We start from the raw sequence: 23,032 nt of genomic DNA on the forward strand, positions 1-23,032 counted from the left end.
TTATAGCGTGTTTCTCATAAACAACACATAGTTGGCCCAATTTTTTGCATCCAAGCTGATAATATCTACCTTTTTATTGTCATGTTTAGCCCATTTACATTTAATTACTGTATGTACATTTAATTACTGTTTGTATTTGAGTGTATCTTGGTGTTTTTTCCATTTGTTCCATTTCTGCTCTTTGTTTCTCAATGTTTTCCTGCCGTTCGATTAAATCAAATAATTTTTAGTGTTCTCTTTTGTCTTTTATGTTGACTTTTTAGTTATGCTTCTTGGTGCTTACTTTAGAGATTATTATACACATCTTTAACTTATTGCCATCTGTCTTCAAAATGTATTCTTTACTTCATGAAGAATTTAAGAGACTTATCACAGTACACATCCAATCACCACCCTTCCACCCTTTGTGCTCTTGCTATATGTTTTGCTTCTGTGTACATATGTTATAAACTCCTCATTACAATATCTTTTTTTAACTTTAAACTTGCAGTAGTCTCTTAAACGTGTATGTGTTTGTATTTGTAATCTTAACAGATCTTTTATATTTTCTCACACATTTTTTTATTCCAGTGTTCTCCACTCCTTCTGACATAACTAGGTCTCTTTGGTATTATTTCACTTCCCCGTGGAAAGGATTTGGATGGCATCTTGTGCTTATATCATACATGACTTATTCAGTATCTGGCATAGACCTGGGCATGAAGTATAAGCTTAGGAATTTTGATTTCTTCACTGATGCTAATTCAGTAACTATCTGCAGAACATCTCCTGCATCCTAGCATTAGGAAGGACCAGCAGAAGTGGGGGTGGTGTCTTAGTGGAGCAGAGAGGCATGGGGGGAAAGACATAGAGCACATAAATATAGGAACATTAGAAGAACATGAACTTTTTTTCAAGGAGTGTATAACTTTATTGGGGAGATCAGATGCAAACACACTGACAAGACAGTAGGACAGGTAGCAGAGAAGTCTGTAATAGGTAGAACAGAGAGCAAGTGATAGGCTGGCCAAAAGAAGTACAGGTTCTAGGCTGGGCCGGAGATGTGTTTCTTAGAATATAGCAACTGAAAAATGATTGTCTTATAAGAAAAACCAACCTTTATGAGCGTAATAGGAATGCCAAAAACAATAATGGTGGTTGATGGGGAAGGAGGTGGGGTTAAGAGGGAAATTCTAAAGCTTCCAAACCACTGTCCTCTCAGAAAGGCTCTGAATATTTTGACCTGTGAGGACTACAGTCTCCTACTCTTTAAAGCAAGGGAGGGGGCGCTGTCAGAGTAGGTGATCATCTGGGCTTTCTTTGTTGACTCAGGCCACTTCCTGCTGCTACTGATCTCTTCTTTCATCTCTCCCTCTCTGGTACCCTCACATCTGCTGAGGTTGTTCACAGGAGGCTAGATAATCTTAAAAGAGTAAAGGAGGAAAATAAAGAATGTTTTTGGTCACTTTACAAATGAAACAACACAAACAAAAAGCAAAGGAACAGAACAGACCTGGGTAGGAATTTGTTTATGCCATCGTAGGGATTCATTCACAAAGATTCTTTCAGTTTCTAGCACTTTTGCTTTTTAAGCGCTTTTCATCTGTCAACATCCTCATTACGATCCTACAGGTCATAGACCCCACAGGAACATACAGGGAGGAGACGGGGATCTTGTTAGCTTCCCTCCCTTTACCAAGAATTAATATGAGACCCAGAGAGATGAATAGGCTTTCCCTGAGGTCTCATGTTTAGTGAGTGGTAAAACTGATGGTAGGATCTGGGTCTCCAAAACTACACCCTTGGAACTCCCCCTTCCCCCATGACATCACAGGGATCTCACAGCATGTGAATGAAATAAACAAGCCTTCAAGTATCTTAACCCTCCCTGATCTTTGCAGTCCCTCATCTGATTGTTCCTTGGGACAGGGCTCTGGCATATGATGACTAATGCTCCTGTACAAATAAATATGTCAACCAGTCACACTTACTTACATCTTCCAATGGACCTTCACAATTTTACGTTGTTTGTGTAAGCAGTTAGTATTGTGCTATAAATCATTTCCATTTTACATGCCCAAATTTTAATATTAGATAGTTATGTTTCTTAGTTTATTCTGAAGGGGCGAGGTGTGGAGAAGTGAGGAAGTGGGTGGGGAAGAAGAGCCATAGATTTAATTTATGGCTTTGGCAAATTCTTTCTGCTGTACCTTTCTTCTGTGTTTATACAACAACCAGTGGGGCACAGAGATAGGGATGTATTCTATTGATGAAATGCCAGGGCTTCCTTCGAAGCCAAAGACATCTCCAAATAAATTGTGTCTTCTTCTCACATTATCTTTGGTTAATTTGTTTGATTCTCTGTCAGCTTTTCCACACAGTACTGAATAGGTTGTTAGGAAAAGGTGTGTGGGTTCCCGGTGCTTGTAGAGACAGGGCTCATCCTTGGCTGATTTACAGAGATAAGAACCCTTTGATTTGACAGCCCTGCTCTGGGTTGAACCCTGCTGCCTTGCCCTGGGGTATGTTCACCAAAGATGTTCATTCCTGACAAACAAAGCCCATGGCCACCTTCCTCTCCATCAGCACAGTGGAATGCCAAGCATTCTGCTTTCAGTAAATATCACAGTCCTCCACTGTGAAACCTCTACCTGACCCTGGTGACTCCAACATGCTGACAGTGAATATCCACTGTCACTAGCAAATTGAGCCAAAGGAGGATAAATAGATCCCCTGTAAACAGAATGAATACTGTTTAACTTTCTTAATTGATAAGATGGTACTTTTCCATTAAAAATTCTGGGCACTTGGAATTCAGCAAGTTCTTGACAATAAATATATGTGTTCAAGGTCACAGTGCACATGATACATTTTCATACTTTCTACAATAGCAAGTCCGGAATAGGGGGTTTAAATCATCACCCGGGGAAAAGCCTGGATAGGCTTGTTCCAGGGCTCCTACGAAGTGTTGGTTTCTGAAATTGCCTGTGTAAATCACAGGGTTTTTTAACAGCTTTATCGTTAGACAGGAACAGCCCAGCTTTCTGTAACCATCCTCCTTAATTTTGATGAAATAACTGGTGATGATTAGAAATTTAGAACATGATTCTTAGAAAAAATATCACCAAATAATTCACTGACTGCAACTGGAAATAATGACGCATTTCCATCATTAACATTATTGGTGTGCATTTGTGTGTGTGTGTGTGTGTATACCTTTGACTAAAGGTCAATTTTGTGTTAAAAATAGAAAAACAAAACCCATAATTCAGAGTTCCTGTTCACTCAGCAAATGCTTTAGGAGGTTGCTGACAGGTTAAATATAGTAACCTTTTCAATCACTAATTCTTCAAGGTCTTTTTCAAGATGTCTCTCCTTGACATCCGAAGACACAGTACATTTTAAAAACATGGTAACCAACTGAATCTGAATCTGGAGAATGCCAAAGGTATAGACCCCACAGCCTCTCAAAGGACTACTCCAAAATGATAACAGCCTTAGAATTGGGAGAATAAACATTAAATGCAGTTTTTCACTCATCCAATGTTCTATTAATGTGTTATCCACACTGAGGAAACGCTGATGCTGTAGATAAATGATGGAAGATTTAAAAACACAATGTTAATGAAGATGTGAATAGCCAATCTGATTGTAGGTGAATGCATATTATCTTCATGGTCATAGAGAGACATGCAGCACTGTTAAAGAGAGAGACAAGACAGAAGAGAGGATCTAGAAGTAATAGGATCTTCATTTATTTTGCTGCTTCCCACAGCCCACGTTCTCTGTCACCTGGTCAATTTCCTCACTTATTCATTGAGTCATGACATGTTTAGTGAGTGTCTCCAATGGGTAGGGCATATGGGAACACTAAGGCCAAGAATACAGACCCTGTCTCCAGAGATCTCAGAATTCAAAGACAAGCAGAAAAACCATCACAAAACAATGTGAGAAGTACATTTAAATCATATGTTTCAACTATTCAGCACATTTTTCTACCAGCATCTACTGCGTGCCAGGCACCGTGTTAGGTCCTGGAAATGAAACAAATAAGGCCTGAGTCTTACAGGCTAAAAGATCAGATTCTCACTAATTAGTCCTAAGTGTCTGATCATTTAGCTGGGGGATCCAAGTGGGATGAATCATGAACTTAGGGATTTGGGCCAATACCAAATGTCACTTAGGGTTACACAGTCCTTTTCCCATTTGAAAAAAGACGAAGACAGACAGACGAGGCCTTCTTCCAGTTAGTCCTCTCTACCTCAGAAATTGATGCCACTTGTGATTTGAGTCCCCTGAGGCTCTTACAGCTACCTGGCCCAGAAGACAGGGACTGTGCTGCTGGTACCAAGGGCTTAATTATTAACTGGAAGAAAAGGTGACTTCAGTTCCATGACAGAGGAGAGAGGAAAAAACCAGGGCTTGCAATAAGCCTAACAAATTATGGAAGAAAATGAGCCAACGCATTTCTAAGTCAGAATCATTCCCAAAGAAGAAATGATGGCTTGGATTTCTCCCACCCCTCCCCACCCCATCCCTGTCGAATGGGGCCACATGAGAAACATTTCCAATAGGACACTAGGATATCTGCCAAAAGAAATGTTTTCCCAGAGAGGGAGGCTGGGGACTGAGGGTCCTGTTTCACAGATCACTCTGGCTGGCAGGGGGGAGTTACTGCAGGCCGGAAGTGATTCACCAGAGCCCCCAACTCTGCCACCTCTGGGAGAAGAGTGGTATCGTCCTGCATGTCACTCATCCAGCTCTTCGTGGTCCCATCAACGTCAGTGTGAATTTGTATTAGAAAGCGTCACTTCGCCTGGGATGGAGAGATGCTTGCCTATCTGTGGCCAGTACCACTTTTAGGCCACTCTACTGGAAACTGTCTTACTTTTGAAGCACTTAAGAAAGGCCTCTGTTTCTAAAAACTGAGTTTGAAATCTTTCTCCGTTGGTGTTTCAGTAACCATCAAAAGAATGGGGGCTTTTTGTTTTTGTTTTTCCAATGCTCCTCTTCTAGACCACTTAGCTTTAATTCTGTTTTGTTTAAAACTTATCAAGTGGTGACTTGCTAAGATGGAGTCATATGACAGCCAAGATTAGGAGCCTTTTCTGTTCTCCAAGTGCCTTCCTCTCCCATACTTCTTTGTATTTATATTCAAATAGACTTACCTCTCAGAATCTTGGTCCCAGACTCTCTTTTTCTTTTCCTTCTCAAATATAAATCCGTATAGGAAATTGTCTTTGTGTTTAGCTTGTGAGTTTTCAATACATTCATCCAAAGGGGAAAGGATTAGAGTCAAAAGTATTTGATTTTTTGTTCTCTAGGATCTTTGCATTTTTGTCATATGTTTTCTTCCCTGACTTTCTTCTTACTTGGGAATTGCCAGCCTTACCCTGGAATTCTGTTCATTGAAACGTGTCCCTCAGTTACAGGCTCCCTAGCTTGGGGGTTTTAGGTTTCTGTTTAAGACGCCATATTGCTTTGAGAAAAGTTTGGGAAAACAGGAAAAGATGAAATATATAGTGTATTGTGACAAACATTTTACCTGAGACAACTTACCAAGTGTTTGGGGGAAGCAGGAGAAGGGTAGCAAAGGATAAAGGAGGAGCATGTTTCTTTCTCTCCTCTGCTTCCAGGCTGGATTCAACAATGTAACCTGGCAGGTCCCTTTCCTCTTTCAAGTCCAGCCATTCTTTGGCCACCTGCCAAGTCTTCCTCCTGCTCTTCATGGATGCCCTCCCTTGGGGCTTCCAGCCAGCCAGCTCGAGTCCCAGCCCTTACATGGAGCAGTTTCTGCTTCTCCCGGACCACACTCATCTCTCCCTTCTCTGCACCCTGGTGCACGTGTACTTTAGTTCCTCCTCATCCGCTAGCTGAAATCCCTCTCATTTGTAGAAGGAACAGGTTGCAGGGTTTCTGAGTAATCTCTGAGGGCCTATGATTTCTTTTCGTTTAAAGAGAATTACTATACACTGGTGAATTTCACCCTTCATTTCCCAGGTAACTCCACCAATTTCTTAGGCCTTAGCAGGATCTGAGAAATAAAATGATCTAAAAATCTCCATGGGCATCACTTCTCGGAGGTCTGGCCTTGCATTAGTATAGGTCCAGCAGATGGTGACTGAAGCAGGAGCAACCACATCTAGCCCACTTCTACTCTGATACTCAGCCTTTCTGAAGACCCAGTTGGCATGGTCAATGCCTCACTTAAAAACCACCTATTTTGTGAATTCTGTTTTTTCTAACCCCCACCAAGGTTAGTCAAAACTGGGATTTGATCTGGGTAATGTTAGACCAGGTATGACTCCATCCCACCTTTCATTAGTGAGGTCCGCTGGGAGAATTCAGAGCCTTAGGACTTGGATTTTTGAAAACAGATTTTTAGGAGAGGACATCTATCCCCTTCTCTGTTAGCAGTGCCTTCATTTTAGATGGAGATTAATTTCCTAACTAGCCTGGGCAAGACGCCTATTTTATAGGCATTGTGAGATAAATAAAACCCAATCTTTACCACCATTCAACTTCCACCCACTAGCCCCCCACAAAATACTCCTGCAGACAAGAGCAAACATTGGCTCCAGGAATGTAAACAAGTAGGAATTCACTGAGGGGCTAAGGGGATGTTTCTGTGGCTGTTTGAATGCGTTCTTCACTATTTAAGCTTAAATGTGTTACTTCTTTTTGTGGATAAATTTCATGGTTAATACCAAAGATGAACAGTACAGGAGCCTTTAAAATGAACTCCTGGCACTTCTTGAGTTCATGTTCAAAGAGAAACCCCAAGGCTTGCTACAAATCATTGTGTTCCGGAAAGATACATCCCTGTCATGGCTCTGAAGGATTCATTATCTAGTATTTTAAGCTTTTGTAGTATGGAGATATAAGGGAGACTATTTTCTTATCTATACTCAGATTCACAGACTTTCAATCATAACAGAAATATTCAATAGCTTCTATTAAAAGTGGATCCCAGGCTTCCCTGGTGGCGCAGTGGTTGAGGGTCCGCCTGCCGATGCAGGGGGCGCGGGTTCGTGCCCTGGTCCGGGAGGATCCCGCGTGCCGCCGAGCGGCGGGGCCTGTGGGCCGTGGCCACTGGGCCTGCACGTCCGGAGCCTGTGCTCCGCGGCGGGAGGGGCCACAACAGTGAGAGGCCCGCGTACCACAAAAAAAAAAAAAAAAGTGGATCCCAAAAGATAATGTTTATTCTTCCTATCGCCCACTGTACCACTTGGCACGTAGTAGGTATGCAAAAAATGTGACCTATACAAATAAAGGAGTGCCTGCAATGATTCCAACACGCTTTGCTTAATGTGTGTGAAATATTGATGACTGTTTTGAACTGAGTAGTGGGCAGAATTTCTGTTAGTTTTCTTTTCTTAGCACCTTGTTGTGTTAAAGAGTACATACGAAGCCTGCAGGAGTTAAAATAGGATTGTCTAGCCGGTAGAACTGAATGCCGAGCCTCTTCTCAGGTATAAACACAAGCCCTCTGTGTCTTTTGGTTTCCCATCTGCTTAGATGCCCAGCCCACAGACGGAGAGAGGGAAATATGGAACCAGATCAGCGCCGTCCTCCAGGATTCCGAGAGCATCCTCGCAGACCTGCAGGCGTACAAGGGCGCGGGGCCAGAGATCCGAGACGTATGCCAATAAGACTACTGAGCAGACAGCGCCCTTAGTGGAGAAAGGAAGCCCACGCACGCACACACACAGCAAGCTTAAGTAATAGCCCTAGTGTTTCCTAGCGTACCAGGAAGAACAAGGAGGGCGATGTGTCCTTAAAAAATGTATGAATGGTCCTTTCTATTCTAGTACGCTGATCCGAGCACACAGTGCTGTAGACTGTGTAAAGTGTTAGCCATTCTCTTCCCCAACATACATTTGATATTGCAGGACTCACATTTAAACAATAATTTGTCAGTATGTTACTTCGTATAAGGGAAACATACATATGAAATCTACGAACAACAATTGAAATATGAGTCGTAGTCTGGGTTTATATGAACTTTACAAAACTTTGTAATAAGTTTGGCAGGTTTGACTAGTATCACAAACAAGAGTCATAAAAGATCTCGCTTTAAGTAGTCTGCTCGTCTGTCATCTTGAAGTGACACATGAGATTTTAAAAATAAATGCAGGGAAAACAAAACAACAAACAAAACAAAAAAAGAAAATTGTCAGCGTGGCTTCTGAGACTCCATAATGCCTTCAAGGCAAAAAACTACACACTCCTTTTGTTTGAAATAATTAGTTTTGTGGAAGTATCAGCACACACACACATACTGCCACCACCGTTCTCTGAAAAAAAAACAAAACATAACAACAGCAACAAAAACACTGCTAGCGTCATAATCCTCAAGCTGCTGAAACCCAGACAAAACAGCATTTCGAAGACACTAACAGCCTATTAAGAGGTTATTTTTCTACTTAGGGGTCACCGTTTAATTTAGGTAACCTAGATACCATCACAGACTGGCAGGAATGTAATACATATTATAAAGAAAGGAAAGTATCCACAGAATCTGCACTTCCCAATGAGCACTAGCTCTACTTTAGAAGAATCAAACGGTGATGGAGGAGGACTGAACTGCTTCCAGTTAGACGTGCATTTTTGACGATAAGGGAAACAAGTAAGATGGCGTGGTGTCTAATTGTCGAGCCATTTACATTATGTTCAAGTGCTAAAATCGCCATCCTCATTGAGCATCTTGGACGACACTCCAATGAACTTACGTCCGTTGAGGAAATACACCTTAGCAAAGTACAGCAGGAATTGTATCTTTTGAACTCAAATTCTTTCTCAATCTTAAGTCGTTTTGATGTGGAGCTTACTGCTTCTTTTTAAACAGACAATTCCATAATGTTTTGGCAGGCCATTCAAAATCCCAATGACATTCAGCTTCAAGAAAAAGCTTGGAATGCAGTGTGTCCTTTGGTCGTGAGGCTAAAGAGATTTTATGAGTTTTCTATCAGGCTAGGTGAGTATGTGTTTACGGTTTTCATGTCTCACGTGTGAAATTCTGTTACGGCATTTGAGAAAGTATCAGGAAAGGTTCAGGGCGTTGGAAACTACCCCACGTCCGCGCTGTGCATCGTCAGAGGCCACTCGTACAAAAACACCTGCCATGTCCGTTTCTGTCAATCCACCTCAGAGTTTCTTCCCCTGCATTTATTGGTGCATTTAGAGTGTCTTTACTAGTGGGTGTCCCTTTGGTTTTGTTCTCAGCTAAGACTGACTCTTAACAGGTTTACCATGTCTGATCACATTTCTGAAGGACAGAGAAAATACAGGTTACCAGCTAACCCAAAAAGAAGTTGGTTGGCTGGAATCATGTGTTAAGTTTAATATAGTAAAATACAAGAAAGACAAACATAACATTCTATCCTAGAAAGTTCTAAGGATTCTATCCTAAAAAAAATCTGTGCAGGCACAGGATGGCTTTGCAGAAGCAAGAAGAAAATCAAGTCTGGTTGACAGTAGGCTCTATGTGACCACCGATGTGATACAACCCCTCCCCGAACGATAAAGCTGTCTGAGGTTTCCCTGGTTAACATAATAAATCTGGAACGAGGAAGCGTGTGGTCATGTTTTACTCTACTTCTGCCTTAAGTGAGTGCCACATTTTACGAGTTAAACAGAGAAACTGAAGTACGCTGGGGGAATAATAGCCATGATGTTGAGAGAACTTGAAGCTAAGACTCAAAGGAAATAGTTCAATGAACTGAACCAGTTTTTCAAGAAGAGGGAGCTTCTGAAGACCCTCAGGTTGAAGAGGAATCGATTTCTCTGTCTCTTCCAAGTGTGTGTCTAGACCCAATGAACTGAAATCCTAAGGAGCCAACTTTCAGCTCAGCAGACAGGAAAAATCCACCTATCAGAGCAGTCCAAGGTCAAGCGAGCTGCCTCAGAAGACAGTTTGTTCCCACAGACAGAAGATGCTAGCGGTGTTCTTGGAAAGAAACTGTAAAAGGACTCTAGGGATGATAGAGCAGGTGCTGGTGAATTCTTCTGTAAAGAGCCAGATATAAATATTTTAGGCTTGTGGGCCATTCTAGTTTCCTTGCAACCACTCAACCCTGCCGTTGTAGCACAAAAGTAGCCATAGTCAATCCCTAGGGGAATGAAAATAAAGCATGGCTGTGTTTCGATAAAACTTTATTTGCAAAAATTGACTGCGGGCCAGATTTAGCCTGTGGACCAGACCACAGTTTTCCTACCCCTGCTCTAGAGGACTGGTTAAATGACTCAGTGCTAGGAGAAATACATGGAAGGAAAAACTGGAAGGAAGTTTTAGAAACAGAGAAGTGGGAGTAATGAGACTCTTTTCAGGACAGTAATGGAGGTAGATATGGCAGTGGGTTTGTAGAAAAATATTCCTGGGATTTGATGAGAGTGTAAATGCAGAGAAGAGCTGGAATGGACCAGAAGTCTCTCCCTGCAAAGCAGGTTATTTAACCCATGCACTCAGGGCCACCTCATCCCATCCTGGCTTGTGAATGGTTATCTCATGCACATGATCCAAAATCACCTATTTGTGGTTTTCTAACAGTGTGAGGAATTGGGATGACAGGACATGTGAGGGTCCAGCTGAGCTTTGGGAGACATTTACAAGACTGTGTGGCCACGGGGCTCTTCTCCGGTGGAGGCGGAGCATGGGGGGCTCCTTTTCCTCCTCACCCACACAAGTCACACCTCACACAGTTCTGGGGGTTATCTCAAGCAGGTTATCTCTGAGAATGTCAACTGGGGCTGCAAACTGTGCCTTTTGAAAAGATCTCTGCGGGCTACCTCAGATATGTCTGTATCCCTTTGACTTTCAGAAAAAGCTCTTCAGAGTTTATTGGAATCTCTGACCTGTCCACCCTACACACCAACCCAACACCTGGAGCGACAGCAGGCCCTGGCAAAGGAGTTTGCGGAAATTCTGCATTTCACCCTTCGATTTGATGAACTGAAGGTTAGGCCGCGAGCGCTTGGACAATTTAACAAATTCCCACTGAGCACCTAGGTGTCCAGGTGCTCCGCAGTGCTGTGCGGCGGGGGCAAGAGAGATGAGTGAGCTGTAGCTCCTTCCCTAGAGACACGTGTCATGTGGTGAGAATTTGAACTCCTTGTGGTCCAAGTGATTGAAGATGGTGGTTTCTACATGGAAATTCAAAATCTGCCCAATGCAACCCGAAAAAAACATTTCAAATGTCTCCTCCTCTTTGGGAACAAGTAGACTTTCCCTGAAATCTAGCCTAGGGTAAAACCAGGGCATATTTTTAAATAGTGAAGCTTTGAGTATTTATTTTTTATTATTATTATTACTTTTTTGCGGTACGCGGGCCTCTCACTGTTGTGGCCTCTCCCATTGCGGAGCACAGGCTCTGGATGCGCAGGCTCAGCGGCTATGGCTCACGGGCCCAGCTGCTCCGCGGCATGTGGGATCCTCCCGGACCGGGGCACGAACCCGTGTCCCCTGCATCGGTAGGCGGACTCTCAACCACTGCACCACCAGGGAAGCCCCGAGTATTTATTTTTAACCAGAAGTTACTTTGACTCTTGGGTAACAAAGAGAAGTCCTGGTATCTGTGCAAAATCTGGTGTCTGGGCTTCTGATGCATATCCTGCACCTGATGCTGAGAGATGACCTGCTTTCCTCCCTTGTGAATTTCAGATGAGGAACCCGGCTATTCAGAATGACTTCAGCTACTACAGAAGGACCATCAGTCGTAACCGCATCAACAACATGCATGTGAGTCCCCGGAACTCCCAGGTTGACACACGCATGCTCCAGGCATCGGGAGGGGCACAGGGAGACGACAGAGCCTTTCTCTGTAATTCAATTTCCAGAGGACACTGTTTTGATATGTTGACCATCTCTTTATCAACCGCATCCTCTCGTCTTCTCTTCATCAGCTAGACATTGAGAACGAAGTCAACAATGAGATGGCCAACCGAATGTCCCTCTTCTATGCAGAAGCCACGCCAATGTTGAAAACCCTCAGCAACGCCACCATGCACTTTGTCTCCGAAGTAAGCGACGTCGAGCGGCGAGGTGCCTTTTGCCCGATTGCACGTAAAAGCTGCTAACAGGGCTAATACCCATTTGTGTCTCCCATTTAGAACAAAACGCTGCCAATAGAGAATACCACAGACTGCCTCAGCACGATGACGAGCGTTTGTAAAGTCATGCTGGAAACTCCGTAAGTTAAATCAGAGGTGTATTCATGGTCAGGAGTTCACCTATCTCTGTGATGATGGTGATGGTGGTGACAACATCTAACATTTGGGTCAGCATATTAACATTTACTTACATATTAACTGAATTAACTTCATAAAGAATTCTGGGTGAGAGGTGTAGTATCCCCATTTTACAGCTGAGGAAGATGAGGCCTAAATTGATTAACTGACTTCTTCCCAAAGATTGCATAGCTTGTTAGATGGCAGAATCAAAAGTCAAATCAAAGATGCAGGAGAAGTTGTATAAGGATCAAATGGAAGATTGGGTTAAATGACTGGGTATGTTATAGATATATTGGAGAAAAGATTTGAGAGAAGATTTAGAACCAAGAGTGGAAGTGGTAAGGCTATTGCAAAAATGATAATGAAGATGTCTCTTTCTCTCTCTCTCTCTCTCTCGTGCATGCAGCAGTTTCCTTGCACTTAAATTGCTAGATTTAAAAAATGGTTGAGGTTGTTGAGGATGAGGCAGTATGGTAATGAGAAAACCTACACTCCAGTGTCAGGGTTCCACTTATTCCACGTATGTCTGTAGCCCCTTTTGTGCCCGTAAACAAGTGGTCTAACCTGCCTGGACCTTGGTTTCCTCATCTGATGAGGTTCCCATAATAACCATCTATGATGCAGAGAGTTTGGGAGAGCCAAAGATATCAAGAGTGCCTTATAAAATTTGATGCTCTGTTCAAATGTAAGATGGTGTTAATTTCAGATAGTTCACTTACATTTAAGTTAAGATTTATTCCAAGATGGAAATAGTAATCATCATCATTGCGGGGACAAACCGTAATGAAGTAGATGTTAAGAAAGCCTCTAGAATTGGCTTGAATTATCTGAATCATCAGCAACCCTGTCAAGGTAGGTGAACAAAATTCAAACTCCACAAATACTCTCAGCCCAATGAACGGTATGTAATTTCTGGTAGGTACCTTTGCCAATGTAATTCAATCTGCAGCCTGGATCTTAACAAAGGAAGTTACCCAGACTGGAGACATGGTAGCTGCTCTATAGAAATGAACTTGATTCGTTTTCTCCATAATGAAGCCATTATTCTGTATAATCTAGGACAGCCAGAGAGACCTGCTATAAAACATTCAAGATTGATGGGCGGGGGACTTATGTGCATGATGAGCTGGCTGGCTGAGGGCAGAAGAGAATTTACTGCCCTCTAATTTACCTTGTTTTCACAATGGTCAGATAGAGTCAAGGAGAATTACCATCACTGGTTTCTTTAAGAGCTTATTAACCTGGTTCTGTAGGTCTGGAATTGTTCTCCAGGGAGGACTGGAGGAGGCTAACGTAGCCACATCTGTGGAGCCAGAGATGAACGTGCTCTGTCACGGAGGTAATATCTCTGCCACGTGTCCTCTCTTCCAGGGAGTACAGGAGTAGGTTTACAAGCGAAGAAACGCTGATGTTCTGCATGAGGGTGATGGTGGGGGTCATCATCCTCTACGACCACGTCCACCCCGTGGGAGCTTTCTGCAAGACATCCAAGATTGATGTAAGAATAGTTACGAACTGTGATTTCCCAATAAGAGCTCATAAATGTCATCAAACACACCTTGCTTCCCTCTCTCCCGCCCCTCCACACTCCCTACCCCCCGCCCCGGGAGTGGACTCTGCCAGATGCAAGCCCCATCGTGGCAGCTCTCCTCGTAGCAGGAAGTCCAGTCCTGTTCATATGCTTGCAGCAAACACATCCAACCTCAAAGACACAGCAGGAATGTGGAGGTGCTGATTCCCTCAGCCTGTAGAGGAGCTGAGAGGTCAACAGTCCCTTAGCTGCAAGCTGCCCCTTCAGCTTACCCAGTGGGCCATATAAATATATATTTTTATATATGTGTCTCATCCTAGATTACAAGACACCGCGGTCAAATCCCAAACAACGTTCCGACTTCCTCTCCCACCATCCCTGCAGATGGCTCTACCTGATTCCCATGCCTTTTCTTGTCCTTGGAATATGCTTGAGCCCTTTCCTCTGCCCAGAGTGCCCTCCCTCTTCTCCGATGGGGGGATTCTTTTAAGACACTCCTCACATGTCACCTCATTTGGAGCACATCTGTGCCCTGCATGGTGCAGAGCCTTGCTTCTCCTCCGGGCCCAGAGCGCCTACCATTTTGGATTTTCTGACTCCCTCATGGACTCTGAGTTTGTTGACAAGGGCAGAGACCAAGATCTATATACCTAACGCCTGCTTCATTGCCTGGCAGTGTCCTTGGTACATACAGCACGGCGCTCAATAGATACTCCATAGAGTTTTTGCTGAATGAATGGGTATGATTGGAAAACAAATGATTGTGGTGTGCAGGTGATTTCCTGTTGATTGTGGGATAAAACAGGCTCCTCTCAGCCCAGTGTTTGCCTGCAATGGCACCCAGTAGTGTATCCCTGTATTAATTTAAAGCCTTTTAAGTACGGAATAGGACCTCTTGGTACCAACTTATTCTGACGCGGCTAAGTCGGGGCGTGCACACTCTACGCTCGTTCATCCATACAGAACAGCATCTCTGCTGCTCTAGTTCCGTGCAGACAGAAGGTCCATGTGCCCAGAGGGGCCATGAATTTAAAAATTGTAAGAAAATTTATCAATGAATAATGCAACTTGGATTACTCATTTTGAGCTTTTGGCTCCCTAGCACAGCTAGCCATGGGTCTTCGTAGAGGCTTCATTATTTTTAATGTAATTGTTTCTATTTATCAAGAAAATAAATACTTATATAACAGTTTTGGGAAAATACAGGAAATCAAAATACAGAAAATTGGGACTTCCCTGGTGCCCCAGTGGTTAAGACTCCATGCTTCTACTGCAGGGGGAGCAGGTTCAATCCCTGGTCAGGGAACTAAGACCCTACATACTGCACAGGGCAGCCAAAAAAAACAAACAAACCCAAAACACAGAAAATTAAATTTATCAGTGGTAGCCTCACCATGGACAGATGACCACCGTCAATATGTCACATATATATGTCCCTTCATTTTGTATAGATGTTTGTGTGTGTATATACTTAACAGATTAGCGCCCTGCCATAATTTCTATTTTAAAACATTTAATTTGCATAACAGTATATTATGGAAGTTTTTTCATACCAATAAATATTTTTACTGTATTCTTTGTGAGGCTTTAACAATTTTATGCTATAGATTAAGTATAAATAGCTCTATTAATAACCCATGAATATCATTTGAATAGGGATTGAATTTATTGCCTAGTACTCATAGGACATTCTCATTTACCACAGTCTTTTGTTAACTTGTCACAGAGTCAATAATTAAAAATACACTGGGTACCATTTTGTCTTGTAGCCCTAACCTTTAAAAAGCTCGTCCTTGCTTGTTATTTACTGAGTCTTTCTGCTGAGGCTATAAACGTTATATAATATTAGATCTATCCCTACCCAGTCTTGATGAAGTCCATTTGTTCATGCATGTCTCACTAGGAAGGTTTGTTCGTAGAAGTTTGTATGCGTCTCTAGGAAAGTTTCAGGTTTACGGAGCACAACATGTACATGATGGGCCATTTTTCTTTGATGACATAAGGGTTTCTTTCCAGATACCAGTCTGCTTCTAAGCCAGCAGCTACTTGCACTGTTTTATAAATCCTTAGGGTATCCGCATCAACTGTGAAAAAGCAAATATTGAAATAGATCCTGTTACCTGCACTTACAAAGAACGTGTTCTGTAGTCCAAAATGGAGGTACTGAGCTCTAGAAACCCAGGTGAGGGAGAAACTCATTCTGCATAGAGGCAGAGACAGAGGGTGACGTTTCAAGTGGATCTTGAGGATTTTACCAAATGGACAGAGAGAAGGAAGAGTACTCCAGGCGGAGGTAATCATCAGAGCAAAGTCATCGAGGCCCAGAGGGAGACGCATCATTTAGAGAAAGAATGCTATTCGTGGGTGCCAGGAAAGCAGGCTGGAGTGAGATGACATTTTCAACTGATTTCCTTAAAATCGTATGGAATGATCCAATACAGAATCACTCCTAAACCGTGGTCCCCAGCCCAAACCCCACCCAGAATTCCAGACACCCCCTCCTTTGGACACCTGAGGCGTGGCCGGCCTCAAGTCAAAGGTTATCCTTTCCCCCACAGACCTGCTTCTCCTCCTCCTGGGTTCCTGTCTCAGGTATTTCACCTTCCTCCAACTCAGTCTCAAAGCCAGAAACCTGGGATTGTCCCTCAGAACCTAGGAACTGCCTTCTTCCCTGTTCACCTTCACGCCTTCTCCACCACCGAGTCCTGTGACCTGGACCTCAGATGCACCCTCCCGTCCTGCCCTGATCCTCCGTGCCCACTGCTGCTCTTACCCCCTCACCCCCAGGGGCTCCCACGGGCCCTCCCGTCTCCAGTCGTGCATCCTCCGATCCCTTTCAGTATGAATCACATGACTAGATTGTTTAACACCTATCATGGGTGTTTACCACAGGTAAAGGCCCCCAACCCCCGAACATGCTGTTAAACCCACATTGAATCCGGCCCTGACTACACCTCTGACTGCATCCTGTTATTCACACTCAAGGCTTTCATCAGCCTGAAATAGAACTCGAAATTCCCAAAGAGGATCCACTGCTCTTCTGCTGCTTCTCTCATCTATGTCCCCGTTCCTCCTTGGGCACTTTTTACAAGAACACGTATCACAGGATGATAATGAGCTGTTGGTCTCTCTTCTCCCACTAGACTATGAGCTGTTTTGGGAGAGGGACCAAATCTCTTCATTCTGAGCTTGACCCCATCCTGCACCCATGACAGGCATCTCTGATTGACCACGACATTCTTTATGGATGAGCCTAAACATGCCCCCAAATGATTCTCAACCCTGAGAATCTGGCTGCCCCCATCAATCCAACAGGGTTTATCAGGCCTTTAGGAAAAAACTTTCAACGTACAAGAACATTTTTATACGTGACCTTTATAAAAGAGGCCCTTAGTACAGTATACCCAAATCAGTGCATGAACATCTGAGCTTAAAATGAGTGATGGTGTTCTTTCCAGAAAGATCCTTCCTTCGCAAAAAAAAAAAAGAAAAAAAAATTTGTTAAGTTGTTGAGTTTACAGTCAAACAGCTGAAGGAGAAAAAGCATTCTGGGCAGAGAGATGACATAAAATGATCAGGTTTGCAATTCATTCAGTCAGTCTCAACTGAGCACAGGCTAGAGGAGGAGCTCTCCCCTTGGCTCTGGAGTCCAAGACAAGAAAATCAAAGTCTCAGGTCTTTGTCCCCAGAAGTCAGACACATAAAATGTTCGATTGCAGTATAATATGAAAACTGGCACAGAACCTTCTAGAAGCCCAGAGAAACAACTCACTGGCCTGAGGGGGTAGGAAGGTGTGTTGGACATTTCTGAGTTTGATTTCTATGGGAAGAAATAATGTGATATTATTATGAACAGATGTTGTTATGGACAGATACTACGATGGAATTACTGGGGTATTAACAAACTCTTGTGCATTCTTCTAGATGAAAGGCTGTATAAAGGTGTTGAAGGAACAGGCCCCAGACAGTGTGGAGGGGCTGCTGAACGCCCTCAGGTGAGCCTCAGCCCTGTGGGGCAGCCAACCCTTCTGAACCATTGCAAATGTAGGTGCTGTTTGGGTCCGAGGGCTAGAACACCAGGCTTAACCCCTTTGCATCTGTTAATACATGTCATCTTCCCAACTGCCTGTTGAGGTCAGCCCCATTTTTATCATCCCCTTTTTACAGATGGAAGAAACTGAAATTTAGAGAAGTCAACTCACTTGGCAAAAGTCACACAGCAGATGGCTGAGCCAGGATCTAAACCCAGGCCTGGGTGACCCCGCAGGTCAAAGGCCTAACTCCCAGCCACAATGCTTTGTGGTTGGTGGGGACTTGCAGAAGAAGAAGCTTCCCCGGTCTCACTTCCCCCTGCACCTGTGGTTCCCAAACCTGGCTGCACAGGAGAATTATGTGGGTAGCTTTTGAAAACACTGATGCTCAGGGTCCAATCCAGGCCAGATGAGTTCGAATCGCTGGGCTAGGGCCTCAGGCATCCATTTTGTGTTTGTGGGTTTGCTCTGAAGGTCCCTGGGTGAGTCATATGTGCAGCTGCCAAAACTGAGAGCCCTGCTCTCCCCTGTCTGGATGCCCTTGTCGTTGGCTAGTGCTCCTGACATCTCCTCAGTGCTAACGCGTCATGCCCGAGCACCTGCTCTCTTCCCAAGGACACATGCACTTAATCCACTTCAGGGGAGGTAGTCTTGTTTCTTAGCTGTGACATATCCACAGGAGTTTGTTGAATCATGCCGGTAGGGATTGCAATCTGGAAAGTTGATGGTCCTTGCTGTCTCATTTGTCTTTGATTTCCCTCAGTTCCTCTCAACTTCATGCATGTAGTAAATGTTCAATAAGTATAAGTGAGATGGAGCAGTGATTCTCTACGCACGTACAACACATATGTTTCATGCTTTCATGTAATCATCACAAGTCAAGAGTGATAAGATCTATTACCCCATCTAATAAATGAAGAAACTGAGATACACGTGAAATGAATAATTATACACTGAGGCTAATCCTTTTTCATGAAGCTGCTAAGTCATCATTCTTCAGAACAGATGTAGCTTTAACCCAGATCTGTGGGTAAACCAAGGTTTTCTCCATGGGTGCCCATTTCACAAAAGGCTGGCTTTCCACACTCAGTAAGAAGACTTTGGCTTCTGTTGTTTGTTTGTTTTGCTTTCCAGCATCATTCAGTCAAGCAGAGCTTCGAGAGCAGGGCACTGCGGTAGGCTGTGAGTTCTATCCGAATCTCAGCATTTGGCGTCTCCTGTAGACACTGTGAGGAAGTCAAAGAACACAGGTTTTTGAGGCAGGCAGACCTGGATCCAAATTAGAAATCACAAATTGTTCACAAATCATACATTGTTATATTTGTCATCTGGAATGGGTCTTTTAACGGCTCTAAATCTCAGTTTGCACATCTGTAAAATGGAGGCAATAACCTGTCCTACAAAGAGTTAGTGTGAGTGAAAAACTTCCATGGAGTGCTTGGGACGCGGTCAAGATTTTATTAACATGTTACTTCTCTTTTCCTTTCTTTTCATGAACTATTTCTACACCAGTTAATGTGAGGAGATAAATTACACCACTTTTCTTCAGTATATGGACCTGCCTTCGTGCCCCCTTGTGGTGCCAGTGAGGACAAGCATTCCCATAAAAGTAGAAAACCCTAACAGTTTAAGTATTGGGTGATGTTGTTATATGCAAACCCATATTTTAATATTTGTGACTCAGCAGGGGTGGCCTAGATGGCCAAGATCCTGCACTCAAGCACGTGAAGTCTGCCTCCCTGGAAAATGAGATTGCTTGTGTCTCCTCTGTGAAATTATTTGATTAGGTGGAAGATCTACTTGTTTAATAACCATAACATAAAACTCCTTTGGAAGGAAGGACCAAATATTAACTCTGAGACTACTCTGGGCATTGAAGTGTGGCTCTTTGTCTAAAGAACCAGTGCCAAGTTTGATTTCTAAATATCAGTTGTGTCTCCCAAGGTAAAGATGAGCTGGAGAGTCACGATCGAAGCTTTCTCAGAGTGCTGTTTGCACACTGACCGCCATCATTTTCTCTCCATCCAGGTTCACTACAAAACACTTGAATGATGAATCAACTTCCAAACAGATTCGAGCAATGCTTCAGTAAAGCTTTGCTCAGTGAAGAGGATCTTTGAACTGACCTCAGAAGATGTATATGTTTACATAATTTAATACAGATTGATGTTAATACTCGTGTACTTACATAACCGTTTCCTTCTTGTCCCTGAAATATATGGACCTTCATTTGTATCCTGACTGACTCAACCCAGCAGAGCATAAATTGACTGGAGAGCCTTATCTTCGATGTCTGAAACGAAAACCCCTTCTCCAAATGGAAAATTTTGGAGACATTGATCTTTGCTATTGGAGTTCCTTACACCTTTAACAATCAGAAATTCCTAATAGCTTGTGGTCATGTTTTAATTCTAGATGTGTAATCTCTCTAGGAAGTATAGTTATAGAAACACGAAGTATTTGATTTCCTGGGTCAGCTCAACTACAAGAAACACAACTGACAGAGAGAGTGGGATCCCAGAAAAGACAAATGCACGTGGAGACACAAAGCCAAGTGTTTGGAATTCAGCACACCCCCTCTCTTTCCTCAGACAGCGCAGCACAGGTGCAACTTTTTTTGTTGCATGTATTTTAGTTATCAGCATACTCTCTTCCTGTTTTGATTTATACCCTCTAATGTTCCCTTTCCGTTTTGCAAGAGGAAAAATCAGTGTGTTTGCATCAGTTCATGGGAGAGAAGCAAGAATAGATAGATGTGCTGTGGTGGATGGGTTGGTGGCTGTCGTGGAAGTGGGGCCCAGGTGGGGAGGAAGGGCACCCAGGCAACAGGACAGTCATCTCTCTGCTTCAACCCTCTGTCTCCAGGGACAGGGATATGGAGCTCTGGCTAAAATTGTGGGTGAGGTTGCTAACGCTCCTGTTGTCTGTGGAGCACTGGGTACACACCCCCTCCTAATAGGAGCCCTGTCCTCTGGGGGCCATCCATGTGGCAGCAGAGACCTAGACTCTTAATTAGTTACCAGAAAGCTAGAGGAACTTAGAGGGGAGATTTTCATTTTCTGGTTATCTAATATTTAAATGGCAGCTCCTTCACGACCCAACTGCTAGGTTGTTGCAATGTATAAACTCTGGCTTGAGTACCTGGATTGAGTCCTAGCCCTGTTGATTCACAGAGTGATCTTGGGAAATTCACTCAAGTTCTCTGTGTCTCACTTTTCCTCATCTATAAAATGGGCAAATAAAACAGATAATCTCCAGTAGTCCTACAAGACTATGAGCCAATAAAAAGACTGACTCTCACAGCCTTCCTTTGTAAGTAGAGTCCAGTAAGCATCACCCCACCTTGCCTTGATGCTTAGCAATATGACAAGGGTCATTGTGTCTGCAGACAGAGCTTAGAATGGAATCTTGGAAATCTCCTATTCTGGTCTCCAGTGGAAAACTGAGACAGAGGATGAAGTCTAACAGGATCACCCCCATGTAGGACTAGAACCCAGGACGCCTCGTTCCTGACTCCATGCCCTTTCTTTTTCACCACGTGGCCTATGCATACATACTCTGGGGGTGATACTGGATGCTTTTAAATAAACCCTCAGCCTGAACCATATAATTGCTTGCCTATTTCTGATGGAAGGAAAGAGTTGCCCAGGGAATGGTAATTCCCGAAGTTGGGTTTGGTTATATCAGGGTTTGGTGTCATTCACAATGTCCCAAGGATTGAGGTGTCACACCATTACTTTCCTGACTTTGGTGGCCAGCTGGCATTCCCTTGAGTCCTCCAAGAAGAGGAGAGACATACTTTGGTTTTGTTTATGTTTAATAAAGAAATCCATTCAAGTGACAGAACAGATTACCCAGTCTGTATCTAAATGTCAGTCAACAAGGAGAGGAAAGGCCCTTTTCCTTGGAGCTTTTCAAGCTGAACAAGTACAGCTGCTTGGATGAGGGTTCTCTCATCAGAACAGAAATGCACTAGATGGCTTGCAAGACCTTTCCAAACCTAGGCATTCTAAAACCCTAGAGGAAGCCAGAAATGAGGATAACACTGGGTAAACAAATTCATTAAATATTCAGCTTAAGAAATGTTCTTTTACTTGGCAGCCCCATGTTATCTTTGGGAAACAACTGTCAAGACTAGAAATATAGATGCACTCAATGTTTATCGTCACCGGGTTTACTTTCCTCCCGTATCAGGGAAGGAGATTAAGTCTTGGAGAGGGGAAAGGACTTGCAGAGTAAATAGTTGAGCACGTTTATAATTTTTAATTAGACTTTCTATCAAATGGGACCAAACATATGGGAGAGGCTGCCGGCCTGCCCCGATTTAGCCAAGCCACCTTGTTTCAAAGCCAAGATTCACTAGTACCTGGATTCTCAAAAGCCCAGGACCTGAACTATTGTCTCTGACTATCAGGGGGACGGTTAACTGAATGTCTGTGATCACTAACAGGTGATGGGCCTTGAGTCCACTCCGGAGCTATTGTGGGAGACATTCTTTTAACAGACTGTCCACCAGGCATCAGACATCCTTGAAAATTCACAGCTTTTTGTGCTGCATGCACATGTGTCCACAGCCTGTGAGTGGTTCAGGGGAAAGTGCTAGCCACAGTATCCATGTCAATGTTAACTATCCTTCATATTTGATGTCTCATTGTTTTCAAATAAAAGTGTTTTCCATTACTCAGATATTTATTTTGGGGCAAGCAACAAGGTGAAAATTACATTTCTCAGATGCACTGCTACTTTGGCATTATAACTTTGTTCTTGGAAACCTTTTATGTGCCACTAGGAATTAGTAAAACAAAGTGACAATGAACGTTTTGAATTGTGGTGGCCCATTGGGGCTGGAGTATTAATTAACAACCAGAAAGGGAATCCTGGATACTATCCTTTAACTATTAGTTAATAGTATGCTTCATCGGTGTTTGCTCCTAGCCATCACCATCGTATCAAGTTATTAATGGTAAACTGAGGTTTTTTAATACATCATCACATTTAAATAACAGTAATTTCATGCTTTCTCAAAAGAAAAATGAAGCTCTCTCAATCTTGGAATCTAATGGTGCAGTAGACATCAGAAACTTCTAACTCAATCTTGTATCCCAGACAGATACAAATTTTTCTAGATGTTAATAATAAACATTGGAATTTTATCTTAAAGAAACAAAAAACTTTGGAACCCAATTTCCCCACTACATCTATAAAGGCTGTTGTATACACAAAGCTGTTTAAAAGTTGTTGTATATTGTTTGCTGAAGTCCCT

The 23,032-nt window shown here is 43.1% G+C and overlaps 1 protein-coding gene and 1 long non-coding RNA gene across 6 annotated transcripts in view; one reads left to right on the plus strand and one right to left on the minus strand.

Annotated features, from left to right (window-relative positions):
- CYRIA (CYFIP related Rac1 interactor A) overlaps positions 1–21,379 on the plus strand; it is a 108,256-nt gene extending 86,877 nt beyond the window's left edge. For all 5 annotated transcript variants that reach the window (XM_081254286.1, XM_081254289.1, XM_081254287.1 and 2 more), the window contains 9 exons: positions 7,498–7,619; positions 8,851–8,956; positions 10,800–10,936; positions 11,639–11,716; positions 11,881–11,997; positions 12,088–12,167; positions 13,579–13,705; positions 17,663–17,733; positions 19,798–21,379. In XM_081254286.1, the coding sequence (XP_081110412.1) occupies positions 7,498–7,619; positions 8,851–8,956; positions 10,800–10,936; positions 11,639–11,716; positions 11,881–11,997; positions 12,088–12,167; positions 13,579–13,705; positions 17,663–17,733; positions 19,798–19,861 (902 nt within the window). In that variant the 3' untranslated portion in view covers positions 19,862–21,379. The remainder of the gene's footprint in view (positions 1–7,497; positions 7,620–8,850; positions 8,957–10,799; positions 10,937–11,638; positions 11,717–11,880; positions 11,998–12,087; positions 12,168–13,578; positions 13,706–17,662; positions 17,734–19,797) is intronic.
- The window catches only part of LOC308627717, a 1,107,544-nt gene that overhangs the window by 227,412 nt on the left and 857,100 nt on the right, over positions 1–23,032 (minus strand). The window lies entirely within an intron of this gene.

The sequence above is a fragment of the Mesoplodon bidens genome, assembly GCF_964165515.1.
Source record: "Mesoplodon bidens genome assembly, chromosome: 14".
NCBI lineage: Eukaryota > Metazoa > Chordata > Mammalia > Artiodactyla > Ziphiidae > Mesoplodon > Mesoplodon bidens.